General features: G+C 45.2%; 1 protein-coding gene across 1 annotated transcript in view; it reads right to left on the bottom strand.

Moving 5' to 3' along the window:
• Nucleotides 1–252: 252 nt before the first annotated feature.
• LOC105901572 (protein jagged-1a-like) overlaps nt 253–12,196 on the bottom strand; it is a 34,203-nt gene continuing 22,259 nt past the window's right edge. Inside the window, exons 12-24 of the mRNA XM_031561874.1 lie at nt 11,620–11,784; nt 9,637–9,750; nt 8,894–9,007; nt 8,074–8,187; nt 7,282–7,398; nt 6,959–6,986; nt 6,455–6,540; nt 5,073–5,186; nt 4,580–4,689; nt 4,157–4,381; nt 3,145–3,276; nt 2,388–2,538; nt 253–2,031 (exon numbers count right to left, since the gene is read on the bottom strand). Of these exons, the coding sequence (XP_031417734.1) occupies nt 1,391–2,031; nt 2,388–2,538; nt 3,145–3,276; nt 4,157–4,381; nt 4,580–4,689; nt 5,073–5,186; nt 6,455–6,540; nt 6,959–6,986; nt 7,282–7,398; nt 8,074–8,187; nt 8,894–9,007; nt 9,637–9,750; nt 11,620–11,784 (2,111 nt within the window). The 3' untranslated portion in view covers nt 253–1,390. The remainder of the gene's footprint in view (nt 2,032–2,387; nt 2,539–3,144; nt 3,277–4,156; nt 4,382–4,579; nt 4,690–5,072; nt 5,187–6,454; nt 6,541–6,958; nt 6,987–7,281; nt 7,399–8,073; nt 8,188–8,893; nt 9,008–9,636; nt 9,751–11,619; nt 11,785–12,196) is intronic.

The following is a 12,196-nucleotide window of genomic DNA, read 5'->3' as shown; positions in this document are numbered from 1 at the left end:
ACATTTTGTTCTGCACTGGGATCGACCCCAATGCCCCCTCCCCCTTCCAAATTATCACCTTTGCCCTCCCAAATCTTCATCAACATATACATAATTACAAAACAGTCCTGGCAAAAAATACAATCCATAGAAATTGTTTCAAACAGTCATTGTACAAAACATGTGGTGTATGCCTGTCTATGTGTGTATTTGTGTGTGTGTGTGTGTGTGTGTCTGTGTGTGTCTGTGTGTGTGTGTATTTGTGTGTGTGTGTGTGTGTGTGTGTGTGTGTGTGTGTGTGTGTGTGTGTGTGTGTGAGAGAGAGAGATTGTGTGTGTTTGTTGCTTTCTTTTAATTCCAGGCAAACAAATGCCCATTCTATCGTTAAAAATAAACTATTATCTCAAGAACACTTTTGGCATTTACGAAATGTTGAAACAATATCATCTGTCAAAAATAAGAAGTTGCGAGCTTACAAAGCTGTCAAACCTTCAAATCTAAACAAAGGCATATAAATACAGAAAAAAAAACAGAAGGGAATGATATTTTTAAGGCTCTTGATTATTAAGTTAATAAATCAAATATACACAATGATTAATTTTTAAAAAATATGTACATATCTACACAAACATTCTAAATTTGACATGTAAATTCTTCATATTGCCAGCAACAGCTGACCCTGACTCCATCTGATCGACCGGCCTGCCCGCCTAAAGAAACAACAAAAATAAAATAAAACGAAAAAAAAACCGAAAGCAGAAACCAAGGAAATAATAAAATAAAAAGAATAACAATAAATAATAAAATCTTTCCGATGGTTGCTGTGGAATAGGTGCAGCGAAGGCACTTTTTTAAACTGCTTGTCTGACACTATTAGCCTGGTCGATATGACCTCTGATCTTTGATTTAAGGCCTCGCCATTGGTTGCATCTCGAACCCCCTGGACTGGAGTCCAGCTCTGATCAAACAAGTATCGCAGCAGAGACGCTTTAAAGTACATCTGAAGAAGACCTGGCAGATCGCAGCAACCCCTTATTTTTTTGTTTTTCATTTGCCAGGGTGAGCCGGCTTGTCTGGATATAAATTCAAACAAAGACAATTTTTTTTTCTTCTTTACTTTGTTCGTTTTGTTTAGTCGATTGATTTTGTTTGTTTGTTTATTTAACTCGTCATTTTCAGCTTGTGAAAAAAATTATCATCTTTACTCTCAGGAATGCAACATAATGGTTTTTAAGAAACCCTTTGAAAGACCCTCCAAGCCCTTCCTGAGCCTGAACTGATTTGAGGGTGCTCACTCTTAGTTCCCGCTAACAACCAAATGTTGTGGTTTTGCCATTTTCTCCTCCTGTTGTTGTGTTTCAACGAGGGGGAGAAGATGGGGTGGGTGGGGTGGGGTGGGGTGGGGGGTTGGCTATACGATGTACTCCATGCGGTTTAAGCTTTGCTGGGATTCCAGGTCTCTGTTGTCTCGCTTGCTAGTCCAGTGGGCATGCTTGGCCGCGGTGGACGTGTTAGCGGCTGTGCCGTTAGCGCTCTTCTCGTCGCGGTCCACTAGCGTGTACGCCGGCTGCAGTGGGAACCGCGCCTTCTGCAGACGCTTGTCGCTGGTCGTCGTCGACTCCTCGTCATCTGACAGCTCACCCACCGGCTCGGGCTTGTTGTGTGCTGTCCTGATTTTTTTGGTGTTCTTGGCGGCGTTCTTGTCGCTGTTGCCGACATGCGGGTCCTTGCCGGGAGGCAGAGCGGCGGCCGAGGCGGTTGCAGCAGCGACGGCGATGGCTAGGGCGTTGGCGTTGGCATTCTTCTCAATGGGGTTGCGGATCTGGTGCAGCTGCTCGCGGGCGTTGTTGACGGCGTTGTTCTCCTCGGACATGGCCAGCGAAGACGAGGCGGAGGAGCCGGAGCCAGACGAGGAGGAGACGGGATTGACAGGAGAGCCGCCAGTGTGGCTGCTCTGCTTACGGCGGCGCCGGACGCACCAGAGGAACGCCGACGCCAAGACCAGGACCCAGATCACGATCACCACGGAAACCAGTAGGGGAACCAGGTAGTCTACTGGGTGAGAGGCAAAGAATCGACTGAGTAAAAAATACCACGAAAACTATGTGACATCTTTAATGTAACAGTTAAAATGCATTTAAGGCTAGATGTCTGTCTTGAAATAGTTCTGCCTGTTGCATCACTATAGAAATAAAGAACCTCTAGTGTAAATAACCTCTTAAGAACCTTCTAAGAACTCGATAAGAATCGAAACAAACACTTAAGAGGTAGAATCCCCCACCCCCACTATAGTTAACCCTGAGACTACATTAAGTCTTGAATTTACTTGAATGAAATCACATTTCAGGCTAGTTCTTCTCTGAGCACACAAGTCATCACCATAGAAAAACAAAAGCATGTCGTCTTACCAGTGGGATTGTGGGCCTGCCTTCGCTGCACACGGACCTCGGCGATGGCGGTGATGATGGTACTGTTGCCGTTGCGCTTGCTCACCAGGTCAATGATCTTGTCAGTGATCTCCTTGATTGGGCCGTGGCTGCTCCTCGGGTCTTCAGTCGACTGAAAACACACCAATGTTTTTTATAGTTTCGTTTTGAGCACACGTCAACTTATGCCACAGAGAAATAGTATGCACTTAGTTCCTTTAGTTCACTCGTATTGTACCGCAAAGCAACATTCCTGAGTTTCAGAAACAGATAACTGTCTGTATAACTGTATATAACTGTATAACTGTATATAACGGAACACCCCCACATACACAATCTGTAATAGGTGCAGTTAACTGTCTGTATAACTGTAACTGTCTGTATAACTGTATATAACGGAACACCTCCACATACACAATCTGTAATAGGTGCAGTTAAAAAGTGCAGATAATTCTGCTGTGTGGAATATCCCCCCTGATGTTACATCACAGCTGCCAGACAACTTAAGTCCCTTTGGACAAAAGCGTCTGCTAAATGACTAAATGTAATGTAAATGTTAAGACTAAAACAGATGGAAGAGTCCGTGTTGTGTTGCAGCATAGTCCCTCTCGAGAACTATAGGTGAACTTACCCTTGGGAACTTTAAAAGTTCTACAAATACTTGAAAAGACTTTGTCTGTTTTATGTATATCTGTACAATTTAGTGCCTGCTCTATAAACGCTAAAAGTGGGTACGTACGATGGCCACGTGGATCTCATTGTTGGCAGTGGGAGATGGCTCACAACTCATGGCAATGGGGTACTCCGAGGAAAGATTCCTCACCACGTACAAGCTCCTCAGTTCATTGCATATGTGCTCGACTGTCACGCCCTAAGAGACACACACACACACACACAAATATGCAGAGATGAACCTCAACCACAGAAACATCAGGAAAAACAGTGCACAGTCATTAGAAATTATATAATTCTTCAAAAAATGTAAAAAAAAAAAAAAAGGCAAAACCCAGTGGCATCTTCACTAACAGTCGTGACAGCATCGCTTTAGTGCCAAGACACGTAGCTTAAGCGCTTCACTCTCCAACCCCAGACAGTCCCTGCTGCAGAGCTGTGTTTGTGTGTCTGTGTGTGTGTGTGGGTGTGTGACTGTGTGTGTGTGTGTGTGAGTGTGTGTGTGTTTGTGAGCTCAGTAGGCCCTGTGTTGTCTGTTGATTTGCTGACCCGCCTGTAATGGACGGTGGAGAGGAATTTCCTCAGTCGAGGGCAATAAAATGAATAGGAGACCTGTGATTTGCGAGTCCCCTCTCTGGGCTCAAAGGCACCCGCTGCACAACAGCAAACGCACGTCCAAGTTGCAATTTTTTACTCGAATGGCAAAAAAAAAAAATAGAAGCTATAAATACAGCCGGAACGAATATCACATGCGAAGGAAAAAAGGTTCTGGTCTTGCAAGGAGTTGTTTTTTTCTTTCACTAAAAGCAACGGTTCTCTTTGGGTTTTCACAACCTTTCAATGTTTTGTCTACGGCAACAAATTAGCAAATCCTGGGTACACAACGACTGTGCTTCTTATGAATAGTGAAAAACAGGATTTGAGTTACGATAACTTAAGTACGTGTCATTTTTTGATTTTCCAAGCCTTTCAAGATGTTTGCACAGAATTGTGACACAGTGCACAGCACTACTTTTCACAAGCAGTGTTGGACTGTGGGGAGGCAGCGGAGTCTGTGTGACTCGCATCTCGTAGCTCACCTTGGGCATGGTGTCCTTGTTGAAGGTGAAGGTGACGTTGGCACAGTTGCCCTCGGGATGACACTTGGCGCGCAGCGGGCCCCGGTGCGACGACCAGCACTCGCCCTGACTGGCGCACGGCTTGACGAAGCAGCGCTCGTCTCTTACGGGCACGCAGGTCTGTCCCACCGGGCACTCGGACCGACCCTTGGCGTGGACGCGGCAGGCTCTGGGCCCGCAGTACATCTGGTGGAGACACGAGGAGGAGGAGGATGAGGAAGAGGAAGATGAGGAGGGGGAACAGCAAAGGTCAAAGGTTAGCAGAGACGCCATAGTTTTAAAACTGCAGCCAATTACGGTGAGCTAAGAAGTGTTAAACAGCAGAGATAGCAATATTAGTAGTACTATAGGGTTTCTTATTTGTGTTTCTTGTCATAAAGATACCTTGGTGCAGGAGATTTTGCCATTGTGACATTGGCAGGTGTTGCAATCCTCCATCCACTTTGTGGCGTCAGCAGCGACCCGTGTGCTGGTGATACATGGCCGACCCGTCACTAAAACAAAAACAGCAGATCAGTGCACAACACCAACCAAAAATGACTGATCATCAGTGTTTGTTGTTTTTGTTGTCATCATTGTTGTGGCAATTTTATCGGCCGTTCTGTGACCCTCTTCATGCTCTTGCTTATCCTCAGTGTGAACAATTCTTGTTATGTTTGTTGTCTTTGTTGTTGTTGTATTGAGAATTGTCATAATTGTATAATTATCACTTGTTACAGTATTAGTGTTCAACTTTTCAATTTTCAATTGTAAGTCGGCTTTTTTTCTGTAGTTCCTGTCAGAACCCTTCATATGCTTGATTACAAGCACCCGCACAAACAAACATGTCTCCAAAGCCCTTTTTGGAAGTTTGCATTGTATTGTCATGCTCCGTTACCTTCTTGGCACTTGGGTCCCGTCCTACCAGCAGGGCACAGGCAGCGGTAGCCGTTAATCTCGTCCACACAGGTGGCCCCAAACGCACAGGGTGAAGACTGGCACTCATTAATGTCTGGTGAGGAAGATGGAAAAATTGTTACTACCAGTACAATGAGGAAAACATGTCAAAGTAAAAGTCCAATGTCCAGAGCCTGAGGAAACTCTCCGGCCTTAAATGAGCTCAGCCCTTAGACAGTTGACAGGTTGACTGGCAGCTGAAAAAATCGCCCCAATTAAGACAAATGCAGCATCCTGACAGAGCTGACAAAGAGCTAGTTTGTTGTGCATTGACTAATCCAATGGGGGCTTAAAAATGGCGACAGCCCCAAAATAGCTGCATGCTAACTTCGTTTAGGGGCCATTAGTGACTTGAAGCTTAAGGTGATTTTCCACTGCAGGAACTCGGGGCACTTCCCAGGTGGTGCAACCGCTTACAGGAACAGCCCCCTCAACGACCCTTTCAGCTTTTCTGTTTCCTGTGCGGAGCAGGAACTACGGACCCACAAATGACGTAGCCTAAAATTTTGCTTTTGCAACGTCAATTCTGAGCGCGGCAAAATAATGATTTATTACTCCTGCGGCAGCACCAACATTAGAGCGCTAAACCAGAGATTTTCTGGATAACGTTTTCTGGATAACGTTAGGATTACCTCATGGTCAAGTCAAAAAAGGACCTGAAGGTAAATACCTTTCCCAGATGGAGGCTCAGCTTGGAATAGATCTGGCCCAGTTCCAGATCAATTCAATTTGTATTATTATTATTTATTATAATAATTTATGAATCTATACATTATTTATACATTATATAAATAATAATAAATGTGTACATAATAACACATCATTATTATAAATTATAATAATTTAAATAATAATAAACAAACTAAATAATTTAATCAATATGAGATAAGAGAATTGATGATGAGAGAGTGTGCGGTTGGTAAAAGATACAACAGGAAATTAATAAATAGTTGGACCGGACCTGACTGTTGTATAGCATTGTATATATTATATCAACATTCCAGATTATTAGGCCCATATCAGTCCTTAAGTGCTAGTGTAAGATCTGTTGGCTTTTACCAATCAATACATCTTATTAACGAGCATTAATGATGGACACATGTATGACTGCCTAGTATTACAATGCTGCCGTTGTGGACTATGGTAGACACTGTTACTGGAGTTGATTGGGTAAGGCTTGGGTAAGACACTGTTAATGGAGTTGATTGGGTAAAGCTTGAGTAAGGCACTGTTACTGGTGTTGATTGGGTAAAGCTTGAGTAAGGCTTGAGTTGATTGGGTAAGGCTTGGGTAAGGCTTGAGTTGATTGGGTAAGACACTCACTTATTCTGCAGTCTGGTCCAGCGAAACCCGGAGCACACTCACAGCGGTACCAGTTATCTCCGTCGACGCATGTCCCGCTGTTGTAGCTACGAAAGAAACACACACAGAGGTCATACGTCAGCCAGCGTCTCAGGAAACTCATGTGATCGACGACATGAGCCAATTTGTGTAACATGGCATTTGGGTAGGAGGCCCTTATGCCCCTGTTCAGTGTGTGATGGTTCAAGCAGGCGATACTGGGGCCCACGTGTGGGACTTGGCAGCAAGTGCTGTCGCTCTCTTCATACACACACACACAAACACACACACACACACACACACACACACACATACACACATGCTCTCTCTGTCTCTCTCCATACACACACACACACACACACAAATTCCTGAGGGTGGTGTGTGTGTATATGTTTGTGTGTGAGAAAGAGAGGACGCATGTGTGTGTGTGTGTGTGTGTGTGTGTGTGTGTTTACAGAATCTAATTTGCTTTGAGGATGGACTTACCAGGGGTGTGGGTTGCAGTCATTGGAGTCTATGGGGAAAAAATACGAGAAGCACAATAAACAAACAGCAATGAAACAGATACTATAAATAAACATTTAACAATCCCGTTAATGTTAAAACACAATCATTAAATGAAGAGATGTCATGAGACCCTGCAATGCTGTAAAATACATTTTACAACTCAAACTACGTCAGAGTCTGTATTTTGTTTAGCTGTTTAGTCTTACTCAAGCATTTCTAAAGCATTACTAAGCATTATCATAACAGATATAATGGCTGTGTCCAGCCGTGGACAGGAAGTGGTTGAGGAAATGAGGTCGTACTCTGGGTGCAGGTGAGTCCTTCCCAGCCTTCCTTGCAGACGCAGGTGAATGAGTCGCCGCTGACTACGCAGGTGGCTCCGTTCTCACACGGACTGGGCAGGCAGCTGCTGTTCTTGGCTGAGGCCGGACCAAGGAGGAGGAGAGGGGAAAAAACAAACAAACAAACTCCTTCAGAGCTCGGCGGGAACTTGCCCCTCAGGGTGGAGGGGGTTGGTGACTTCAAAACGAACCACTGCTGAGTCCGTCCTTGTTTGTGTGTGTTTCTCTCTCGCTCTCTCTCTTTCTCTCTTTCTCTCCCCCCTCTCTATCTCTCACACTCTTAATGCTCTGTTCAGGGCTCTTCTCTCATACAGAGAGGACCGTTAACCTTGCTGAGTCCCTCCTTGTTTGTGTGCGTTTCTCTCTCACTCTCTCTCTTTCTCTCCCTCTCTCTATTTCTCTCCCCCTCTCTCGCTTTCTCTCATTCTCTCCCCCCTCTCTATCTCTCACACTCTTAATGCTCTGTTCAGGGCTCTTCTATCATACAGAGAGGACCGTTAACCTTACTGGATGATTCAGCTGAGAAGACTGTTGTTATCCTTCCATGATTCTAGATGTGTACTGACTGAATCCTTAGTCGTACCCCCATGACTATATAACATCCTTTATCATCATTATGGAGTGTCTGATTACTGGTCACTAAAGGAGTATAGATATGGAGTATCTGATTACTGGTCATTACTGAACACCATTGGGGTATAGATATGGAGTATCTGATTACTGGTCACTACTGAACACCATTGGGGTCCTTACCGATGTTACAGGTGGCTCCCTCCCAGCCGGGCGCACACATGCACTTGAAGGTGTCTCCTTCGTCGTAGCACGTCCCGCCGTTGTTGCACGTGGCTTCATCGCACTGGCTCTCACCTGGTGAGGTAAACACAAAAATCCGTCACAAATCTCAGCATATTTTCGAGACCAACCGGTGAGGAAAGACAAATTGCAATGGAGTGGGTCAAAATGTACAAAAAGTGTCGATCTTCTATGAAATTTGCGTGCTTTGCAGAAAGTCCTAGAGGATGGAGCTGAAACTGACAAGTGAAATTTTCTGGGCTCGTGGTGTAGACCTGTAAAGTCTGAGGCTGCGGTCGAATGGTCAAAAAGAATTACGTCCTAACAACCACTTATCCTTCACCTCGATGGAAAACGTCATTAACCACGTTTCCTTGCCCAAAAGACAACCGCAGTGCTAGAGACATTTACATTTACATTTAGTCATTTAGCGGACGCTTTTGTCCAAAGCGACGTACAAGGGAGAGAATATTCAAGCTACGAGCAATAGAACCTGGTGTAACAATAAATAAATACTACTTTACATTAGAAATATAACAAAATGAAATAAAAAGAAAGAAAGAGTGCAGAAGTGTAACTGCTGTAATTGCAGTTATCTAGAGGAGATAAGAAAGGAAGCACTGAAGCACCTTTCCTCAGTATTTAGCAAAGTCGACTCTTATGGCTACCAGATTCACTCACTTAGCACTTAGCACTTCCTGAGCAAAAAATTACTATTTGTCCGCAGCCTGAGCTCTGGACTCTCTGATTGGTGTGTGCGGAGTGAGAGGGTGGAGCTTACGTGAGTGACAGGTCTTTCCCTTCCAGCCGCTGTGGCACTCGCAGTAGAAGTCGTTCACAAGGTCCCGACAGGTGCCCCGCTCTCGACAGGGATTGGTGCTGCAGTCATCGATGTCTGAGGGAGAGGCCAGAACAGTTTGATTTATGAGAGAGACGACATACAACATTAATAGGAAAAGATCTTTTTGTTTTATTTTTTTAATCTTTTTGTTTATAGTCTCATCATAAAGACCTAACATGAGACATATATGTGCAAATGGACATTGGAAAACCACTTTGTGAATTTAGGTGTGCCTTGAGAGTGACGTTTCCTCTGTACTGTGAGAGTATGAGTAAGTAAGCATGTGTGTGTGTGTGTGTGTGTGTGTGTGTGTGTGTGTGTGTGTGTGTGTGTGTGTGTGTGTGAGTGTTTGTGTGTGTGTGTGTGTGTGTGTGTGTGTGTGTGTGTGTGTGTGTGTGTGTGTGTGTGTGTGAGAGTGTGAGTGTGAGTGTGTGAGTGTGAGTGTGTGTGTGAGTGTGAGTGTGTGAGTGTGAGTGTGTGTGTGTGTGTGTGTGTGTGTGTGTGTGTGTGTGTGTGTGTGTGTGAGTGTTTGTGTGTGTGTGTGTGTGTGTGTGTGTGTGTGTGTGTGTGTGTGTGTGTGTGTGTGTGTGTGAGAGTGTGAGTGTGAGTGTGTGAGTGTGAGTGTGTGTGTGTGTGTGTGTGTGTGTGTGTGTGTGTGTGTGTGTGACTGAAGGTGAACTCACTGGTCTCACAGTTGGCGCCCTCCCAGCCGTCGGCACATATGCACTGGTACACACTGACTTTGTCTATGCAGGTCCCCCCATTACGGCACGGGTTACTCTCACAGTCATTGATATCTGAGAGAGAAAGAAAGAAAGAAAGAAAGAAAGAAAGGGAGAAGGAGAAAGAAGAGAGAGAGATGGAAGGGGTGGAAAGAAAGAAAGAAAGAAAGAAAGAAAGAAAGAAAGAAAGAAGGACAAATAAAGAGAGAGAAAACAGAGATGGATACAGAAAGAAAGGCAGAGAAAGGAAAGACAGAAAGAAAGGAAGAAAGGAAGCAAAAGAAAAACAGCAGATGTTTAGAGCACATCAGATAAGACAGCAGAGGCAGCAGCATGTTAAATACTCCTGCTGCCAAGCCAACCTTCCAGAGGATTTCTCAACGCTGCCCAAACATTCCTCCCCGCTCTGACTGATGTGTCAGGTCATAAAAGGGAAAGAAAGATGGACACAAACACACACACATTCTCTAACACTCACTCATACCTACGGTTCATACATTCAAAGTCCACACACACACACACACACACACACACACACACACACACACACACTCACTCACTCAGACGTGGTCATAGTTCAGGGGTATCTTTAACCTGCCATCTATGTCATAACAGAAGAGTAGAGTAGGTGGGCCGTATGGCTATAGGGTGGGAACAGGTAGACTTCCTGGCGGTAGGGCCATCGTTAAGCATGACAGCGCTGGGCCAAGTGATTAATTTACCCTCTGGTCTGACAGACAGCAGGCCTCAAGTTTACTGGCAGTACACCAGATAACCTTGTTGACGGGCGGAGAGGTCATCTGCTGCCAACCACCACCCCTCCTGCTGTCTCTCTCTCTGTCTATCACTCTCTCTTTCCTTCTCCTTCACCATCTCTGTCTCTCTCTCTATCACTCTCTCTTCCCTTCTCCTTCTCTATCTATCTCTCTCTCTCTCTCTATCACTCTCTCTTTCCTTCCCCTTCTCTATCTATCTCTCTCTCTCTCTCTCTATCACTCTCTCTTTCCTTCTCCTTCTCTATCTATCTCTCCACCTCTCCTTCCTTCATTGTCCCTTTCTATTGGTTTCTTTCTCTGTCAGTCTTGGCAGAGTTCTTTCTCTCCACTCTCCTAAACCAACCTCAGATTCTCTCTCTCTCTCTCTCCCTCTCTCTCTCTCTCTGTGAGGGCCTGTGGAGTCGGACTCTTTTAAAATGATCTACAGCACACACACGCATGCACACGCACGCACGCACGCACGCACGCACGCACGCACGCACACACACACACACACACACACACACACACACACACACACACACACACACAGCCAAGCTCTGCCCATCCCCTCTGGAGACTCCTGGCTGACTGCAGTAGACTGGGGTTCCACCCAACCCCTCAGACCCCCTCCCCCCAAAAAAAGAAAATCCCCTTAACAACCCCCCACACCTCACCCCTCTCTCTGTCTCTCCCTCTCTCGACTTCTCCCTCTGTCACTCTCTCAGTCTCTTTTCTCTCTGTCAGTGCTCTTTTTCATAGTTAGTTTATCTTTTCCCTCGCTGCCCTTGTGTATTCTATTTCTCCTCGTAACCTTTTCTCCCTCCCCCTTTCCTTCTCTGTTTCCCTTCTTCACTCTTTTTCCTCCTCCCCCTTTCTTTCTCCTCGCTAGTTTGCCTATTCTCTCTGTCTGTCTTTCGGTCTTTTCCAGCTTTCTTCGATTCTCTGTCTGTTGACAATGGTTTGGCCATATTCTCATGGCAGTAGGTACCAGTAAGGACACTATCTAGGAGACTAGTGATGTTGGTTTGGGACGTGGCCTTACTCTCGTGGCAGTAGGTACCAGTAAGGACACTATCTAGGAGACTAGTGATGTTGTCTTGGGATGTGGCCTTACTCTCGTGGCAGTAGGTGCCAGTAAGGACACTATCTAGGAGACTAGTGATGTTGTCTTGGGATGTGGCCTTACTCTCGTGGCAGTAGGTGCCGGTGAAGCCCTCCTGGCAGGCGCAGCTGAAGTGTCCCCCAGCGTGGCTCCGGCAGCGGCCGTGAGGGCCGCACACGTTCGAGGAGATGAAACGCACACCTCCCGGGGTGCTGTTGGATGCCACAGCAACCGTGCAGCTGTCAATCACTAGGGAAAGTGGGCGGAGAGAAAAAAGAACAACTTTAGGTGAAACCTAAAAAGTGATTGATTGATTGGTTGGTTGATTGATTGATTGATTGATTGATTTAGCTTTAAGCCATTTCTTATCAGCATAAACTGTGCATAGGCTGTTCCACTTGGGTATCCTGTAATACATTTTAGTAAGCCTACAGTATATTTTTTTGTAACTCTTACAGTATACAAAAGTATACAAGAAATTGAATAAACACTTGGCCCACAAAGCAATGAATGAAAGGGTGAAAGGCAGAGACAATGAGAAATAATAGAGAGCAGGAAGCTGTGGAATGACAGAGCAGGAAGCTGGAAAGAGAAGAAAGCTGTGGAATGACAGAAAAGGAAGCTTGAAAGAGAAGAAAGCTGTGACTTGACAGAGAAGGAA

The sequence above is a fragment of the Clupea harengus genome, chromosome 24 (assembly GCF_900700415.2).
Source record: "Clupea harengus chromosome 24, Ch_v2.0.2, whole genome shotgun sequence".
Classification (NCBI taxonomy): Eukaryota; Metazoa; Chordata; class Actinopteri; order Clupeiformes; family Clupeidae; genus Clupea; species Clupea harengus.
This window is presented reverse-complemented; position numbering and strand designations above follow the sequence as displayed.